General features: G+C 37.7%; 1 protein-coding gene across 1 annotated transcript; it reads left to right on the top strand.

The window, feature by feature from the left end:
* The first annotated feature begins 20,002 nt into the window (after positions 1-20,002).
* Positions 20,003-20,746, top strand: LOC145128945 (uncharacterized). Its single transcript, XM_079063715.1, has one exon. The coding sequence runs from the start codon at positions 20,003-20,005 to the stop codon at positions 20,744-20,746; it is 744 nt and encodes a 247-aa protein (XP_078919841.1).
* The last annotated feature ends 403 nt before the right edge of the window (positions 20,747-21,149 follow it).

The raw sequence follows: 21,149 nt of genomic DNA on the forward strand, positions 1-21,149 counted from the left end.
CATGGGTCTCCACTAGACAACTGTCAGGTCCAACTCACATAAGTGAAATCCATGATGATTCACGATACACTGTGACACCATCCAACCATTGGGATGAGAAGCTCACTGTTCCTCACCGTTATCTTCCATCCATGTGCTTGTAGACTCCCGAACAGTACCCATTGGGCCTATAGGCTCACGTCCATCATCCCACTGACCTGCAAGAACCCAGTCAACATCCCACTGAACACTTACCCAAAAACAATAGGAGTCATATAATTTTATAACACACAATCCTTCCATTGTCCTGACTGCCACTGATGCATCATCAAATGTAACATGTCCTTATGCGACAAAAAAATAAGATAGACAGTTGAATGTTTGCTCCAACTTGAAAACATAACATTTCATACTCCCCTGCACCCCTCACGAAAATATTTTTGAACTATCACCATTTCACATTCCCAGGAGAAAACTCAATACTCCTCGGGCTGACTTTGTTCCTTCTTTAACATAACCTTACCCAAAGGGTGAAGTACCAGTGGATCGAATGAAATGACGAACCACAACCGCTAATAGAAACATTCTCATAACAACCAAAACAAGTTCCCACACCTAAAATGAAGCTGAACAGATCCCACCAATGCGAAATAGACTAATAAAACTTCAAAATTCAAAGAAACAAATTCCAAAATTATCCAGAAATGTTGCCAACACTTTGGTCGAATAGAGCCAAATACCGACCCAGCCAACGCGACATGAAAAAATGGACTCTACGTAAGCCACGGGCACACCATAAAAACTGAACAACATCGCTCTGACATCCGAACTCCTAATAACCAAGGACAACTGCCAACTCAAGCTTACTAGGAACCACAATTCAAAAACCACACAGTTGAGTGTACACATACACATAGACCAAGATATACGTCTTACCAGCTTCATGAAGGGTTGACGTATCAATTACACCTTCAACTAGTACTCCTCGACGACCCTCAAACGACTTCCAGATGCTGATGAGGAATGAAATGACCAATAGATCAAAAAAGGATCAATACTAAACCCAATGATCCAGTACATACTGAACAAAGCCTATGTGAAAATAATCTTACCGAACTCTAAGGCCGATCGACAGATCAACAATTTCCCATCCCAACCAAGGATAACCACCCATACTGTGAGCTAACCATGTTCTCTATATCTGTTGCACATCTTGAGTGGCTCAACTCTCCTCTAACAAGATCCTTGGTGCTTCGGAAAGTAACTAATGACTATAATGATTTTCTTACCCATCAACTTCCTAATACGAGGACAACGCATGCGTGCGTGAGGATATAACCTAACGACAACTTTCTCTGCACCCATGATCAGACCAGTCCTTAGATTTTTCATGGCCATGGAGGACTCTAAAGGATCCTTGAGAAACACAACAAGAAACTTCCTAACCACAAGCACTTTGATGGTAGCCCGCTTTCTTTCTCTTATACAACAATAAACGCGAACAAAAATCTAGCATACCCGAACTGCAGATCCCTCTGAACCATTGTACCGAAACCATAAAATCAAACCAGTCAATGATCCTCCAAGCAGACTGGCTAGTTCTCCCCCACTTAGGGTTCGAACCATCATCGATTGACGTCTACAACATTAAAGCCGCAGACCGGCTCAACAAGATACATACCAACCTTGACTCTTAGAATGCATAACACAACACAAGATGATCCTTCGAATAATAATATGCCACTCATAAAGAAACTCTGAATCTCATATGGAGACATCGAAAACTTTCCCTAACATTACAACTTTGAACTCAACAAGGACGATCATTATACCACTTGATTGGCGAGGCACCCCGAGAACTGAACCTTGTTCCATCAAAACTTACAGATGCTCCAATAACAGTTTTGATAATACCATAAAAACAACATGACTCTCTATCTGCCAGCAGTGCCTGGCCCTGCACCTGCTGATGAACCTCGAAGTGATTTTACACCTCAAATCTCAAATCGTATGCCCACTTTCTCTTCCCTTCGAACGTGGGATGCTATAGAAACATAACCATGTCATAGAAAATCACATCCAAAGCCATCGGCTGGCCATCCAGCCTCAGGCTGCTGTCTTCAAGTTGATCATCACAATCGCTTCCTACTTGAGTCTTGCAACTCAAATTGACACTACTTTGAACACGGACCTCGAGACCTTTAAATCAGCTAACTCATACATGTATGCACTAATCAGACCCAATCTGCCATGGCCACTAAGTCCCAAACAATAACCAGACTCACCTTCATCCTGATCAAACATCACTGAAAGACTGGCATCGATGGAGGCAGATACAATTAACCCTATTACTACACCACACTATATACCTTACACTAGCTCCTTAGAAACCTTTTCGACTCTTCCTGATCCCCATACGAATCCTATGCTTTAAGTAGTACGGGCCCATACTACCTTCCATACCTATCAATATGTGTCCCAAGAATTGTATCAAAGTTCCTAAGTTGCTACACACGTCCACTACCAACTGCAGATACGCGTTCTCCCACAAGCACAGACTACCGATCTTCCTAGACTCTCCCTCTAGGATTCTTCTCACACATATGTATGAACTAGAATAACTTAACACTTTTCTTAGGTTATTAGGAACTCCATCACTGCTAGGTTTACCAGGACACCCATATCCTTAGAAAAGCCACCACACACTTCCTAGATTCTCACCTTTGGTTTCCTCATACGTAAGTGCCCACACTCGCACATTCTAGCACTCTTCCTAGGTCACTAGGAATTCCCATCCCACCCTACTATCATTTGCGAAAGAATCTTCTACGAATGTCAACTAACTATCTTACGAATACAATTACATGCAACAAGGATTAAATAGTCCTTCGACTGAAAGATCCTACACTAAAATGGTTGGAAGAAAATAAGAGTTTCACATAAGGGAGAAATCAAACATTATAAAACCATTTAATCTTTGTGGCATGCAACTTGACGCATTCGCTTAGTATTTACCTAACATCAATATAGGTTTCACATAGCACAAAGCAAGCACATTCGAGCAGCAAAACCAACAGGCAATAAGGCATCATAAAGATCAGGCAATTCTAACACATAATTCCTGAAGATCCTTAGCCTACACACCATCATGCATCTCTAACAACTCATATATCACACACAAAATGCATTTCACATAAGCAGACACTCTAGCATGCAATCCTAAGCAGGCCCTTTGGCTACTTCTAGCATGCAATTCCTACTATAACATCAATATAATATCAAACATATATGTATATTTTAGGAATCAATTACTTGAGCTCTAACTGACTGTACACATCACATCTTCTCTTTTCTTCTCTTGAAATAAATCTTTTCCAAAAAGGCTTATAAAAACTCTCAGATCCATAGTTTGAGTTTGGAATCCCATGAGTGTTCATCCAAATCCCTTAAACCAAGACTCTGATACCAACTTGTAACGTCCTAAATTCCAAAAAAAAAAAATTCATTTTAAAAATAAAATAAATACCCATTTTTATAAAGTTACATTCAAGTCAAACCAATTGTTCGTAAGCCATAATTCAAAATCAAAATTACAAGGAAGATAATGTAGAATCTCGAATCATAAAACTGTTGATGTGTATGTACAGTCTCACCTTTGTAATCCGATAAGTACCTGAAAAAAAATTAATCCACAACTGTAAGCACAAAGCTTAGCGAGTTCCCTAAAATATCAGATACAACACAACATAATAATGATGTATCAGTTATCAACAACCCTGGGACTATCAGCAGTCCTGAGGACTATCAGCAGTCCTAAAATTTACATACATCATAATAATACAGACAACTGTGGATTATCTAAAACCATGGGACTATCAGCAGTCGTGAGGACTATCAGCAGTCCTATGGGACCATAGTAGCCTTATAGTCCTAGAGTTATCATCAACTCAATAATACACATAAAAACAATCAACAAATAAGACTCAACTAGTCTAGCATGCACACCACTATGGCATAGTTAATATAGTGATAAGACTTACCTGAATCAAACAGAAGAATCTCAACAACAGTACAGCTAACCCAATCTACATAAAGCCAAACCAAGACTATTGCTTAGCTGAATACTCAATCCTACACAAGTTTGACCAAAAGTCAAGCTAGTAAAAAAGTCAACGGCCAAAATTCAACTCAGCATACCATCATGTCGTGGTAATACCTTGCCACGTCGTGGTCTTTTTCAACCAGAAAAATATGGTGAGAATGCCCACCACACCATGTCAAAACCTTGGCCACATCGTGGCTATGCCAACAGATCCATCCTTCCATTAAGTCCTTAATCCGCTGAGTCCAACTCTCATACTTTCCAAAATTCCTTATTACATTCATATGGCTCATACAAATTGTGACTTTATGGAAATGCATGTCCAATGCAATTCCTACGCCCTTTTAGGTCAAAATAATCAAAATAAGATCCTAACTCTAAGCATGGTGCCCAAAAGATCTTGAAAGACAAGATCCATAGACCAAACTACTCTTGTGAAAAGGTGGAATGATAAATTTGGAAACTTTGTCGCATCCAACAACACAATCTTCATTTAATGGACCAAAAATAAGAGTAGAATCCAGATCTAGCAACTTATAAGCATACAGATGAGAACTTAATTCATACCCGAGGTCCAGAAGATAGATAGAAGTTGAGATCTTCTAATGCAAAGCTCCAAAACTCAATCTTGCAAGCAACTTACTTCTAAAAATCACCAAAAGTCTCACTAAATGGATGATAGAGGAGAGGGAGGCTCAAAATAGTGAAAGGGAAGTTAGGGTTTCTTTCAAGTGGCTCTAGATATGATGGAGAATAGAAAAATACCCTAAAACATGGAACCACCCCTTAAATACATAGAAAACCCTAAAATTTTCATGGGCTTGGGTTGCACAGTGGCCACCTCGTAGAGACTCCCACCTCGTGGCTACCTTCTTGTCACCTCGTGATGACTCGCACCTCATGGCAACTTGCTTGCCACCTCGTGTCGACGGGTTTTCACCCAATTTCATTCGAGTTTCAAACTGTCATAACTTCTTCGTTTCAACTCCGTTTCCGGCGATCTTTATATGCATGCGAAGGTATTAACAAACACTACACTTCTGTCTACTTACATTTGACTTAATGAAGACCAAACTTAACCAAAAAGTCCAAATATCTCTTTCCGAGTCTACCCTTTAGCTCTAAAACACAATTCAAGAACTTAAATCACTTGACCCATAATATTTAACATCCAATAAGGTCTAAACTTTATTCCCTTGAAGCTCAAGACCTCTACTCGATCAAATTACGGCATGCTATCCAGAAATTAGAAGCATTCAGAAACTAGGTGTGACATAGATATCCTTAGTAAGCTTCCCATTAAGGAAAGCGTTTTTAACATCCATTTGCCATATCCATAATCATAAAAGGTGGCTACGGAAAGCATAATCCTAATTGACTTGATCTTATCTACTGGTGAGAAGGTCTCATCATAGTTAGTCCTTGTGTTTGAGTAAATCCCTTCCCAGCTAACCCAGCTTTGAATGTGTGTACATTCCCTTCCATTTCAGTCTTATTTTTTAAGATCCACTTATAACCCATTATTTTTAAACCGAGTGTATGATCAAGTAAATGGAAGACTTGGTTATCATACATATACTGAATGATGCTATTCATATCCTTTTTTCACTTAGCAGCCTCAGGGCTTGCCGCCACTTCCTTCTAGTTAGCGAGCTCATCCAAAATTTCTAGTGTTTTATCACTAATAAATGTGTCCGCATCCACAGTTATATGGAATCTATAAAAGTCGGGTAGTTGGCTAACTCTACTACATAGAAAAATAGGTATTGAACTGTCAATCGGCACAACAGGTATTTCATCCTCAGGTTGAGTGATAGTGTTATCCAAAGTTTCCTCATCGGTTGACTCTTGAATTTCTTCAAGATCAGTTGTGCTCCCACTTTCCTCTTTGAATATGAGTTCTCTGTTACGAAATACTCCCCTCCGAGCTATAATGACCATGTTTTAACTGGTTAGTAGAACAAGTATCCAAATGGCTTTTGTCGGTAACCTAGGAAAATACACCTTTCGGCTATGGGCTCCAGCTTGTGTTGGGTATTGCGCCTAAAGAGAGCCTCACAACCCCATACCTTGATATGTGCCAGTGAGGGAGGTTTTCCACTGCACATCTCATGAGGTGTCTTGGAAATGTTTTGGTAGGAACAAGATTTAGAAGGGCCATAGTCTCTAATACATATCCCCAGAATGATATAGGAAGTGAACGAACCATGTCTAGCAAGGTTTGATTTTTCCTCTCATCCACACCATTAAGTTGTGGTGTCCTAGGAGGGGTCACTTGTGAATCTATTCCACATTACTTAAGATAGTCGTTGAACTCGATACTGAGATATTCTCCACCTCTATCAAATCGGAGCATCTTTATCTTCCTACCCGGTTGATTCTATTACTCGTGCTTAAACGTTTTGAACTTTTCAAAAGCTTCCCGTTTATGTTTGATTAAATAGATATATCCATATCTATTATAATCGTCAGTAAATGTCACGTAGTCTCCATTAGCATCCCTTATGACAGTTTTGAAGGGCCCAAATGCATCAATATGAATGAGGTCCAACAAGCCTTCACCTCTTTCACAAGTCCCTATGAAAGGTGATTTAGTCATCTTGCCTAATAAACAAGATTCACATTTATCATATGTCCTTAATTCAAATGATTCCAACACTAAATTCATTTTGGAGTTGGGCGATGTGTTTCTTGTTTATATCCCCAATACGACAATTCCATAATCATTCTCTGTGTAAACTATTAGAATAATAGATATTAAATACACCATTGCCATTATTTTCAATGCACACAACAATTTAGTACATTCATTTAAAAGGATGAGCTTTGAAAATAAATACACCATTCTTATAAACCAAAATTGTACCATTATCATTATCAAACGAGTAACATAATCCTTGTCTAAAAAAACATGAAATGGAATTACGTTCCTTGTCATTTCCAATGAATAAGAACAATTAATTAAATCACGCCTAACACCACTATCATACACAAGCTCATAAACTCCAATCCTAGTAACATGTGAAGAACATCTATTACCGATGATCAGGTTTAGCTTACCTTGATCGACTCTATTACTTTCCTTTAGTCCTTGCATATCAGAACAAATATGAAAACCACATCCTGTACTAAGGACCTAGGAATTAGAATTTTGTGTGTTATTGATTTCGATAATGTACATACCAGATAAAGAACCAGACACTTTGACCTTTCCTTCTTTCAACTCTTGTAGGTATTTTGGGCAACTTCTCTTCCGATGCCCATTTTAGCCATAATGAAAGCAAACGTCCTCTTTCGGATCACTGACATGACACATAATAGTTGGATTTCCCCTTTGACCCACCACTAGACTCTCCAATGTGGGCTTTCCCTTTCCACTTAGGTAAGGCGATAACTTTCCTTTTCTTCCCCTTGCTTTGATGAATGGACAGGACAAGAGCAGTAGCAACACTATTAGGATAAGACTTCTTCATACCCGTTTCAGTTGTTTGCAATAAGTTATGGAGTTGCATCAATGTCATTTTTATGGTTTTTCAAATGATAAGTCATAATGAACTGATCATAACAACTAGGCAAAGAGTTAAGAACCATATCAATGGCCAGCTCCCAGTCGAAATTCACATTAAGCTTCTCCAATCTCTCAACGTGTCTGTATTTTCTACATATGAGCACACACATATTCTTTACCAATTTAAATCACAATGAAACTCCTAAATATTTTGAGATACATTGAATCTTATCAATGCCATGTTTAATCTTACTTTTGTGACTGGGATACTGAGGATGACAAACAAGATGTGAATAAACATGCACACCCACATGACACCCTCAATGTCATTGATGATCTCACATTGATGTGCCGGTTAACCACACACGCTATATCAACAACATAAACTTGAGTTGTACCATCATTTCAACTTTGTAGTCCCGAATTAGTGTGTCGGTTAACCACACACACTCTATTAATGACCCACAAAGAAACAATGTGTGTGTTCTTCGATTAGAATATAAATTCATGTTTTTTTTCCTAAGTAACTAGATTGGGAATTTTTGTTTTTTTCTATTACTTTTATGTTATACTTTTAACATGAATTTCATCGTATCAGAACCCTTTCAGCTAACGACAATCCACCATATAAAGAAGCGGTGGGTGAAAAGGACACCCACTCAACGGTCACTTTATAACTCGTTAGCATGGCTTCATGTATGAGGCATAGTCTTGGTTTGACTGAGAATTATTAATCTTTTACATATAGTATTATATACTCTTATAAATATATGTAAGGGTGTATTATTAAACTTTTAAGAATACAAGGTTTAAATCTTATTAATTTAATTAACTTTTAATCATTTAATATTTAAACCAACTAAGATTTAATAATGATATTCAATTAAAATTTTAATTAATTAAAATTAAATCTTTTAAGAATTAAATAATTATCATACTTTTAATTAAATAATATTTATTCTTTAACTTCTCCTTGATTTTCGAATTAGGGTTTATCCAATTAACAAGTTTAATTATCCAACTTTTATACAATTAAATATAATATTTAAAATTAGTAATTATTCTACAATTCGAAATAAGGAAAGAAAATTTGAAACCCTAAATTCCATATGGCGCGCCGCGTCGACAGAGGGGAGCGTCGCACTTTGCGATTAACAATTTTTTTTTCTCGCTTTCATCAATGTGCGTATTATAGAAAAACCTAGGATCTGATACCACTGATGGGTTTTCTAGGTTATAAAATAAAGATTTGCACAACGAAATTCACATAAAAACTATTTATGAGCACATGCAACATAGAGATCTATGGCTTTTCTCATAATAGCAACATACTATGAAACTATGAACTAAATTGGGTATAATAAAAAATCACATGGATTGGAATACATACCTTTGGGTTATAATAATATATAACACTCTTTGATTCTTAAGTCTTCTTTAGAAAGCTAGCACCAATATTGTGGATGCTTCTAATGGCTCACACCCAAATCCTAGAATGTTAGAAATGAAAAGGAGAGAGGAGGAAATTTTCAAATTTGTATTTCTTTTGATATTAGGTCGAAAATATGATGCCTAGGGTCTCTATTTATAGTTGGTGGATCACCAGGGGAAACCCTTATTTGAATAATAAAATATTCCAATTCTATCTTATTCAAATTGGTTGTCCTTAACAGCTAAGGAAGGCTTCCAGATTCCTTTTGGTGCCTCATAGAAACTATCCAATCTAGTAAGGTTCTATAATTGCTTTTCTTGTCTAACTATTAAAAAATTACAACTCAACCATTACACCTTTAATTAATTCCAATTAATCAAAAATTAATTTCTAGTTAGTTCTGATTAATTCTAAATTAATTCTAACCCATTTCTAATTGATTTATTAACCAAATAATAAACAAACAAATTATTTTCTCACTCTCCTAAAATTTCTTCTAACTATTTCTAGTCGTTGAAGGAAACTCTAAAAATACTTTTCTTTTATTCCATAAAGTTATACCAGTTTAATTATGACCTTAGACACCTAATCCAACATTACCTTCTTGTTTAATGGAGAGAAGTATTTATACTCTTACATGAGATTTTTGGTTGCTTTGTATATCCGTGTATTGGTGATGTTATTTGGTTGCTTTTGCTGCGTGGTCTTCCGGGTATGTTATAGTTAGTTGCCAACAACTTCTTCTAATGAGAACTCAAGAAGACACACTGCAAAAAAGGAAGGCAAATGCTAGGTTAGAAAGCCATACCGAGCGTTGGACCCCGATATTGCTCTCCAATGCCTAAGTTAGATGTCGGTTAAAGATATGAAAAAAATTGTGACGGTTCATCCTTCTAAAACGTTACCTCATTAGTGCGTCTCTAAGGAATTTTATAGGCATCTCCATATTCTTTGGTGCAAGGTTTTACCTGGTGGTTTGCATTACTCGGGTAAGGACAACTAGGTTATCTGTACTACCTTACATTTTAATATTGTTGACATATGTACTCATGTGCGACTCCTGGGATAGGTCTTGCTTATCATCTTTTGCTCATTATATATTGGCATTGCCTTGTGGGTCGATTATTTTGAACAATTACACTTTTATCGTGTATAAAATGATCTGTTGTGACCGGGTCGGTATACATCTGGTGGTCCGGCCCGGGTACACCATTAAGCTCCCTAGTCTGAAAGGTTAAAAAAATGGCACTAATTTTTTTTTTCGTTCAGACTTTTAAAGCTTTCTTTATAAGAGAAACGTCTCGCGTGTGGTAAGTACATACTTCATTAAATGCTTCTGTCGTTAGTTAGTTACGTCGGTTTATTTTATTGGATTGCCTAATTAATGCTTTAACCGGTTTCTTATTTTATATAATGGGTAATCACCATTTTAGAATATTCTATTTTCTGAACTTTCTTTCTTTTCACATCGCACTATGCCATGGATCGGGACAAGTCGTCTATTTCTTCTCAGGTTGACAGCTTTATGTTAGATTGGTATGTTCATGAGTACCAACTTTCTTTTGCACATGGTGTTGCCCTCCCTTCCTCGTCTTCATGCATTCTTGATGCCCCTTTTCGTAAGGTAGGGCTTTACCTTAGGCATCTCATGTATGGGTTAAGGATTCCTCTTACATCGTTCTTCTTAAAAGAGTTAAAGGTATTATGTTTTTTTGGAACTCATCCGATCCAACTTTGGCCTAATATTGTTTCGAATCTTTTTATTTTTGAAGCTTTTTGTGTATCCTCTCACATACCTCTTTATGTCTTATTATTTTGATATTTTAATCATTTGAAAAAGTATAGGGATTGGTATTCTTTCACTAGCCTTCATTTCCCTATTTCTCCTGATCTTCCTAGTACCAATGATGGATGGAAGAGCAAGTTTTGTTGGGTAGATTCAAGCGTCATTTTCCTCCCAAATGTTCTTGGACCATTTCCTAATTTGGATTACAATGTTTCGTTGACATCGGACTTGTGTATATATTTTCCTTTGTTTTATCATAACTTCATAAAGATGTCCTTTTCCTTGAGGTGGTGCTGGCTTTATGTCATATAAGCCCGATTTGGAAAGCTCAAAATCAGCTACCAGTGTTATCAGTCAACTACCCAGGTAATTAATAAATTCCTTAAGTTTCCTTATTTGGCAATGTATCTTTACTTTTTATTCCTAATTTCACCTGATATACATGTCGTTCTCTTGTTTTCTTTTTTCACATTTAATGTTGTAGGCAAGAGTAAATGCACTTTTAATTTGTTTGTGTATATCTCCAGTGAGATATCTCCTCGCGATATCATGCTGGAAAACATGATTTCTGATAAACGGTCGGAATCAGTAGCTCGTCCATCTGGGTCACCTCTACAACTAGCTGGATTCGGGTTAGACGTGTTTTTGATCAAACAACTTTTAGATACCTCACTCATTTCTTCCGCCGACACCCCGTTTCTTGTTCCTTTGCTTTTGGGTTTTGATGTTGTCCCCTCATCTGTTCCTACCATATCACGTAAACATAAATGTTTTCCTACACCTCAACAAGTTGAAGATTTTTTACGTGACGTGACAATTTCGCTCATTTCCTTGACCCACTCTTTGCTTGATCGTCAACTTCCCAGTGTTAGTGATGGTAAAAAGATGAATATCATTAATTTTGCTTTTCCTTCTGCTTCTTTTTTCTTAGCATCCATTCTATGTTGTAGGGACTTGACCTTCCTATTTTATGCTACAAGAAGAATTAGATGAAGCTTGTCACTCTATTGCTCGTGTTGAGGTCATTATTTCCACTGTTAATGGCAAAAAAATTAGTTGTTTGATGGATTCTTGGTTTTGCACGATCACTATCTTTCTGGCAAGGTCAATTTGCGAGCTGCTGAAGGTATAAAGTTAGCTGGCAAGGAAATGTTATTCAAAGATGGTAATTTACGCATTGAGTTGTGTTCCCGGTTTCATGTGGCTTTAGAAAGGATAGTTTTGCTGGAAAATTAACAATCTCACTTGTAGGATGACTATGAGGCGTGTCTTTGGGAGAACCAAGTTCTCCTGGCCCAACTTGCTCCTGGATCTTTTTTAAACCTTTCTTCCTGGGTTGGTTATGTGCCTCTCTTTTTATTTAATCATAAGCATCATAGTTGTGGTTACTTGCGAGCATAACCAATTTGGTTGTCTTTTCCTTGTTCTCTGCCTCCCCATTTTGTATGTACTTGTCTATTACTATGATCATTTTGATGTTTTACAACTCATCTTATTTTTTCTCATTTCACGTGCTTTGTTGCTCCCGGAGTCGTGTCGATATCCCTTTAGGTGGTCTTTGAGGTTCTTTTTTTAAGTATACTTTAGGTGGTCTTTGAGGTTCTTTTTTTAAGTATATTGGAATCGTACTTCATTGGGATATTGTTTTAATTCTTATACATGATGTGTGTTCTGCTACGGTTAAGCGGAACTGTGTCCTCCACGTTGTCCCTTTTTTATGCAGGTGATGTTAAAATATTATGTATTGTGACTCGAATCAAGACCATGCATACTGAGTTGTCATTTTCATTGTGTAGACTATATTACTTTGAATATACCATGGTATGACTTAAGTCAAGACCATGCTATATGCCTACCGGGTTGTCCTTTGTCATGTGTAGGTTATGATGCTTTAAATATGATATTGTATGACTTCAGTCAATACCATGCTATATGCCTATTGGGTTGTCGTTCCTCCCATGTAGGTTATATTGCTTTGAATATGATATGGTAGGACTTCAGTCAAAGCCATTTTATATGTCTACCGGGTTGTCATTTTTCCCGTGTAGGTTAAATTGCTTTGAATATGCTATGGTATGACTTGAGTCAAGAAGATACTATATGGCTACCAGGTTGTCGTTTGTCCCGTGTAGGCTACATTGCTTTGAATATGCTATGCTATGACTTGAGTCAAGACCATGCTATATGCCTACCGGTTTTTCGTTTCTCATGTGTAGGTTACATTGATTTAAATATGCTATGGTATGACTAAAGTCTAGAACATGTTATATGCCTACCGGGTTGTCGTTTGTCCCATGTAAGTTACATTGCTTTGAATATTCTATGGTATGACTTGATTCAAGACCATGTTATATGCCTACCGGGTTGTCATTTGTCCCGTGTAGGTTATATGATTCATTAGTTTCAAAAACTGTTTTCCTCATGGTATTTTGTTTTCATATATAGAAGTTTATTATATTTTTCTCATGCCAGGACCTTGGCACCATTTCTTTGTCAATCGTCAATATGATGTATGACCCATCCCTTTTTGCTTCATATATTTTATATGGACCTTCCCAGAGTGCCCTTAGCTTCCCTCGTGGTTCTTGTCGGCTTGCTTCGTTGTTTATTAAAACTTATTTTCCCACCTTAAAAGATCTACACTTGATACATTGGTTGTAACGACATTCGGTCTGTTTTTTGTAGTGCTCTTGTCGTATTACCCCTATTTCCCGCCTTTCCATAGATAGCTCCAAGTTTGTTATTAATATGTTGTTCGTTGTTCGTTCGGTGAGGACCATTAATTCTAATGGTATGACTGCGTCTGACCCGTACACTAAACTAAAAGGAATCTCTTTGGTTTTTTGCGCGGTGTTGTTCTATATGCCCATAATACGCAATGTAACTCGTCTACCTATCACCCCTTTGTTGCATCTAATCTTGTATGGCCATGGACTATTGTCCTATTGGTGACTTTTTTCTGGCCATTTGCTTCTGGATGAGCTACAGATGTGAACTTTTGGTTAATTCATAGATCCTCGCACCATTCCCGAAATGTATTGCTGTAAAAAAATTCCCATTATCATAGATGAATGTGTTTAGTATCCTGAATCGTCATATAACTTGTTTCTGAAAGAACTTGATAGTTTTGTGCCCGATTATTGTAGTTAGCAAATCATTTTGTAAAGTAGTCTATCGCTACTAGTAAGAATTTTATTTTTTCCCGGTGCTTCTAGAAATGGTTCCGCTATGTCGATGCCCCATTACACGAGTAGCCATGGGCTGCTAATGATAATCAATTATGTTTCCACTCTCCTTGGTATTGGTGTATGCTTATGACACTTATAAATGATATCCTCCGCATATTGATACATAGTCGGCCAGTAGTATCCTAATCTAGCTATTTGTTGAACAAATATTCTTGCTCCCTCATGTGCTCTGGCTATTCCTTCATGCATTTCATTTATGAGGTATTCTGTCGTAACACCCGTTTTCCAGAATGAATTGCTTGGTGTCCTAAAGGGGTCAAAATTATGGTTTCTAAGGAAAACCATTTGCCACGACGTTGTGTATGGTATGCCACGATATAGCATGGCTTGTATTGTACACGTGTTCTGATGTACACCACGATGTGCAAAGTAGTGTGTCACAACGTGGTGGTTATAGCAGCCCAAGCCCATGATTTTTATAGTTTTTCCTATATTTAAGCATTTTTATTCATGGATTAGGTCTTCTCTATCAGCCTCTATCTCCACATTTCGAAACCTTAGCCTCTATCATTGAATGAGATCTTGTTTGCTTGATTGAAGAGCTTGTTCATCAATTTTGGTGAAGCTTGAGGAAGGAAGAAGTACATATTGGGTCAAGGAAGCAAAGAACTAGCTTGGATCCATCACTCTCTTCTGATTTCTGAGTTATTGAAGGTATAAAGTTCATACCTTGACCTTTGATCTTCTTGTTTCTAGTTTGAGTTCATTTTGGATGATTTTGGTCCCTTCCATGAATTCTCTTGGATTTTGAGGAACTCCAGAGCTTGTTGAGGCTCTCAAATGGTCATTAGGTTTCTGAAAATGAGAAGAGTCATTTTTGGGACTTGTGTTCTTGAGTAAGTTTTGGACATATTAAGGACTTAATGGACTTAGGGTTGTAGATCATTGACGGATCTAGTATATATTTCTGGGGTAGCCTCGGATACCCCTCAAAAAAAATTCAATAGTGTAATTTTTTCGGAATTTTTTTCTTATTGTGTATTATGCGATTTTTTTTACTAACGTACCCCTTTACTTGTTGGGGATACCCCTTTACTTTGATCCTGGATCCGCCACTATTGTAGATCCTGCTTTGGAGTGAAGTCCTAATGGATAAAGTTGGAAACTTTATCCATTAAGCCAGTGAGAAGGATTAGATCTGAAGTTTTGAGCCTTGATGTGTAAGGATTAAGCTCTTAATGAAGAATTGTAGAATCGGCCAGTAACCACGACATGGATAAGGAATGACCATGACGTGGTGGAGTCCAGCTTTGCGATGATTTTGTCCAAACATGCCCATGACATGGCCAAGGAGGGCCCACGACGTGGAGATGTCCTCAAAGTCGTCTATTTTGTCTTGTCATGCCAACGATGTGGCCAAGAGGTCTCCACTTTGTGGTTTCTATTGACTTGGTGGTCGTTGACTTTTGTTGACCGTTGACTTTTGTCCACTTTGACCTTGGGCTAAACTTGGAAAATTTGGGTTGTCGTCAAAGGATTTGTTCTGTGTTTGGTGATAGTCAGTTCGCAGTTCTGATCAATGCAATGGGGAGGGAGTGTTGTGGTGCTTCTCCGGTTCTTTGATTCAGGTGAGTTTCTCACTATGTCATGTATTCCATTGTATATCCTTTGCATGGTAGGATAGAGGTACCGTTATAGTACAAATATGCTAGTTGGATAGGATAACTTCTTTTTATGCATGTTCAGTTTAGGACACTTGGTGTCTGGGTACGTTAAACTGGTAGGTTCTTGCACGTTGATCGTATGATACTGTTAGGAGTTATGTTTGGTTAGGGTAACTGGGGAAGGCCAGTTATCGGGATTATGTATTGTTATACAGCGAAGGACTTAATTAAGAAGGGTGAATGGCATGGTAACTGGGGAAGGCCAATTATCGGGATTATCTATGATTGGCTAGGGAAGGACTTAATTAAGAAGTCGTCAGTGGCAGGGTAACTAGGGAAGGCTAGTTTCTAGTATATGTTTGTATATGTTATGTGTTTATGTTACATTATTATGTGGTAATGATAGTATTGGTTCTATGTAGTTTAGGTTACATTATTATGTGGTAATGATAGTATTGGTTCTATGTAGTTTAGGTTAGATAGCCTGAGAACTCTTTGTCTAATGCCTTATTGTGATGTTCTTGTTTGATTCTTCGCTTTCGGGTGGATCATCTGTTAGACTGTCTATCTGATCTATGACTCCATATGACTTTATGTAATGTATGAAAGACCATGGGAGGTCCATGACACTTGTATGAAAGACTAGGATTTGGCCTCTAGCAATTGCATGAAAGACCATGGGAAAACCTTGGCAATCGTATGTACGACTGTGGGAGGACCACATCATTCTCACATTATGTACCGATACGTATGTTTTATGTATGATACGTCGGCATTAGAGCCAAGGACTTTATATGCATCGAGAAAGCTTTTCCACTTATTCCAATGTAAGGGTTCTATATTCTCATCAATAGTTGGTAGTAGGTAACAATCCTTTCGGCATGCCTTGCTCAAATTAGTAAAGTGGACACACATTCTCCACTATCCATCACCTTTTCTCACTAATACCGGATTGGCTACCCAATACGGGAACAGTGACTCTCAGACTATCTCGACACTCACTAATTTATCTACTTCATTTTTTATCGCTTTATTCCGTTGCTTATACTGACTTCTTTTTTCTGTTGAATCGGTGTCATTCCCAACTTCCCATTTAGCTTTTGTTCTATGACTTGCTTTGGCATTCCGACCATGTCGGATGGTTTCCAAGCGAATGCATCGATGTTATCTCTCAACAAACTTGTTAATTTTTCTTTCAACGTCTTTGTCAATGTAGATCTGATCTGGATTCCTTATCCTGGGTATGCATCGTTTATTATAACCATTCCTGGATCATCTTGAACTGGTTGTGGCTTTTCTATTATCATGTCACTTTTTTCCGTTATAAATGTTATTGTTAGTGTAACCTATGGTTCACTGTGTACTGTCCAATATACAATTGAGATCTGAAATCTAAATAAACCATGTATTGGTGATGCGGTTGATTTGAATTTTTTTCATAGCGATTCTTTCGAAAATTATGTTGGAAGGCGATGAGGATTGTATTATTGTAGAATCTAGTACCTATGTATTTATGGCTTGTGTTTGATGATCTCGTAACGTTAACGACATGATACTATCCCTAAGGTCCATACTGAATGGCCAACAAAGGTTGTTAAATATGAATCAGGTTGCCTAAGTTTCTTTTCATCCCCTCCTGTAACCTAGAGAAACATTGTTTGTACATTATCTCTGTCGAACTTCCATTGTCGCAATATATTCTATGGATGCATATGTCATGAATGTGACCGTGAATTAGGATTGGTTGATTACCCGTTATCAGGGTTTCCTGGCTTTGCTGTGTTGTGAATATTTTGTGCAAGAGTATTGCATCGTTCTCTTCCTTGCACGATGGAATATTCCCTCTTGGTTTGCGGCAGTGAGTAATAGTGTTGGCGTTTATCATGTTGCTATTATGAATGCGTTTCTCAAATTTACGACACAAATGTCGCCAATGTTGCTAGGTGGTCTTCCGAGTACATTGTAGTTGGTTGCTATCAACTTCTTCTAATGAGAACTCAGGAAGACAGACTGCAAAAAGGAAGAAAAATGCTAGGTTAGAAAGCCATATCGAGGGTTGGACCCTGATATTGCTCTTTGATGCCTAAGTTAGATGTCGGTTGAAGCTACGAACAAAATTATCATGGCGCATCCTTCTAAAACGTTACCTCATTAGTGTATCTCTGAGGGCTTTTATAAGAATCTCCATATTCTTTTGTGCAAGGTTTTACCTGGTGGTTTGCATTATCCGGGTAAAGACAACTATGTTTTTCGTGTTGCTTTACATTTTATTATTGTTGAGATATGTATTCTTGCACGACTCTTGGGATATGTCTTGCTTCTCATCTTTTGCTCATTGTATATTGGTGTTGCCTTGTGGGTCGATTATTTTGATTAACTGTACTTTTTTCACTTATAAACCAGTCTGTTGTGACCGGGTCGGTATACATATGGTGGGTCGGCCCGGGTACACTGTTGAGAGAAAAACTTTTGAGAAACACTTGAACAAACATTAGAACAAGTTATATATTGCGGAAATAAGTTAATCTCAAAGGATCATAAAACTCAATAATAATAAGAAGTTAGAGTTGTTAGAGTAGTTAGTTGCGGAAATGTAAGTGCGAAAAGTAAAGGAAATGTAAATGACAACAAGTTATATATCAAGTAAACATTAAGCTGATTCTTAACAAGGTTTGCATTCAAACCGAGTTAGTTTACGTGATCAACTTAAAGTGAATGAAGTCACAAGGACTTTATCCGAAGGAGATATGAGAGTTTGATATTAATGTATTTGAGAGTAAGTTCAGTATGATCTTGAGAATGAGAAGATAGGAATTCAGAGAGGGATTCAGATATTAAGAGAATGGAGATGTGTATTCATTCATGAAGTTGAGCACTCTATTTATAGAGACTCGAGAAAATACATAGAGAATAAACAAACACTAAACATCTGAAATGCAGTGAATATGAATGCTCATTGGGTAATACAATGTAAATAAGTAACTCAAAAACGAATTAACTAGTCTTTGATGTGGATGAGGATGTCGCAGATTACTTCTACACTTGATGTTGCAGTAGCAAAAGATCCGTTGCGGTAGAGAAGTATACTTTGGATTGATAAGTTTAAGAGGGTCACTTTCTTGATTCAACATTTTCCCCCTAAGTGGCCTCTTCAACTTCCTTACTTGTTGAGGTTCAGAAACTTGATCAGCAACCACCAAAACTTTCTTACTTCACCTAACCAAGTGATCCTCCTTGTGATCTCGAATTTTACTTCATCTGTTGTATGCTTTGTCCTCTGCACCGAAGTCAAGGTAACTTCAAGCTGTCTGCGGGTGAGACGGTGCATAGCAGTGATGGGGATGAAGTATTTGACATTGTTGTTGGCTCTTTTGAACACAACTCCCAGTTCCGGAAAGTTGGTTGCACCTAAGGATCGATATTGATATCCTTCAGTAAAGACAGGTGCTGAAAGGTCTTGTCTTTGTGGTTTGGGCTAGGCAGTTATCTGTATATGTCTTGGTAGGGTCTTAGTCTTTTTGGAGGTGTTTTGTAGTTGATTGTTTTGTGTTTACGATCTGGGTTGTGTGTACGGCCGTACACGGGTGTACGGTCGTACACCCGTGTACAACCAAGTATCCCCTATTTATAGGGCTTGTCAGTGTCTATTAGTAGTTGACGTATGTGTGTAATCAAGGTGTACTAGACGGTTTACGGCCCAACTATAAAATCATGTGCATTGCTTGATTTAATTGCTTTCTTCTACTCTATTCTTGATTATAATAGTTTGATCACTGGTTGGTTCCTGGATTTGAGTCCTTACAATTGGTATCAGAGCCATTCTGGTGTCAAACTTAGTCCGTAGTGTTTACGACTACAAGATCTTCATCAATTTCGTGGTTAATTCGAGTTTACTTGTTGGATATCTACTTTTGATCGACATACAAGGCTTTGGATCAGAATTTGCTTGGAAAACTTCTGATTTTTGTGTGTACGGTTGAACATTGTTGAAGCTTGTACGGTCGTAATCAAGGGTACAGTTGAATATTGTTGAAGCTTGTACGGCCGTAATCAAGTGTACGACCGTAAACCATTCAAAGATTATTGACTGTACACTACATTTCGACTGTGATCCCTTCAATGACCGTGAAAGCTTCAACTTTGCCTGTGTACGGTTGTAAATTGTTGTGTACAGCCGTAATCTCCTTGTACGGCCGTAATCCCCTTGTGCGGCCATGAACTCTCTCAGTTGTTATTTGAGTATTTTAAATTTTAGTATTTTTCTTGTTAGATTTTCTGTTTGATCATCTCAAAAAAACATAAAAAAAAAACAAAAACAAAAACAAAAACAAAAACAAAACAAAATGGAATCTCAAACCACAGTTGCTCATCAAGAACTGGATGCTATCATGGGTACCACCTCACGCATTCCTAGACTATTATCTGCTGAGGGTTTTCCAGAATGGAAATACCGCATAGAGAAGTATATCAAAATGAAAGACTTCAAAATTTGGAGAAGCATTTTAAGAGGACCAATTCATATCACCACAACACTTGAAGATGGAACAGTCACTGACAAGAAAATTGAAAACTACACTGATGAGGACTTTGAAAAGGTTGAAGAGCAAGAAAAGGCACTGGCTACACTCACAATGGCATTATCCCTAGAGATTGCACAAGGTTTTAGAGAATACACTTCAGCAAAGGCTCTGTGGGAAGCTTTGATTGAAGTATATGAAGGGAATGAGGATATGAAACAAAGCCGTCAAGACATGCTGAGACAGAAATTCAATATGTTTAATCACATTCTTGGAGAAACTTTGGAAGTTCAATTGCAACGCTTTATCACACTCACCACTGAAATGAGTTCAACTGGGGTTTCAGTGCCAAGATCATATGTCAACAAGAAGTTGCTTAATTCTCTCCCAAAGACATGGGATATGAATGTTGCTGTCATCAAGAAAACCAAGAATCTTAATCTACTTAGTTTGGCTGAACTCATGGCCATCATTAAAGCTTGTGATCTGGATGACAAACAAACAGAGATCAACCATGTTAACTCATATTCTTCTGCTAATCATGGGATTCAATCAAACAATGCTTTTTAATCCTTCACTAATCCTCAAGTTCAACCACTTGCTGCTTTTCAATCATCATCATATGCTACACCATTCATGCAAAGTGTTCAGTCTCCAGTATTTTATCCGTAAGTTGCTTCTTCTTCAAAGACACCTGTTCTAGTTCCCACTTCAGCTCCTACTTCAACTCCAGTTCCCAAAGAAAATGACAAGAATTTGGCCCTTGCAACTGGTCTTGTCAATTGTTATAATGCTTTTGTAGCTGGTGAGCTGCCCCCTCAATTGTCATTTGCTGATTTGGACCAAATTCATCTTGAAGATGTTGAATAAATGGACATAACATGGCAAATTGCTATGGCAGTGTTCAGAGCTAAACAGTTCTCCAAAAAGACAGGCAAAAATAACTGGGGAGTGAATGCAGAAAAGAAGGTTG

Source organism: Lactuca virosa, chromosome 1, assembly GCF_052849685.1.
Source record: "Lactuca virosa cultivar CGN04683 chromosome 1, Lactuca_virosa_CGN04683_v6, whole genome shotgun sequence".
Taxonomy (NCBI): domain Eukaryota; kingdom Viridiplantae; phylum Streptophyta; class Magnoliopsida; order Asterales; family Asteraceae; genus Lactuca; species Lactuca virosa.

Excerpts from the sequence above, each read along its gene's own strand:
- LOC145128945 (XM_079063715.1), top strand. The coding sequence starts at position 20,003 with ATGGAATCTCAAACCACAGTTGCTCATCAAGAACTGGATGCTATCATG.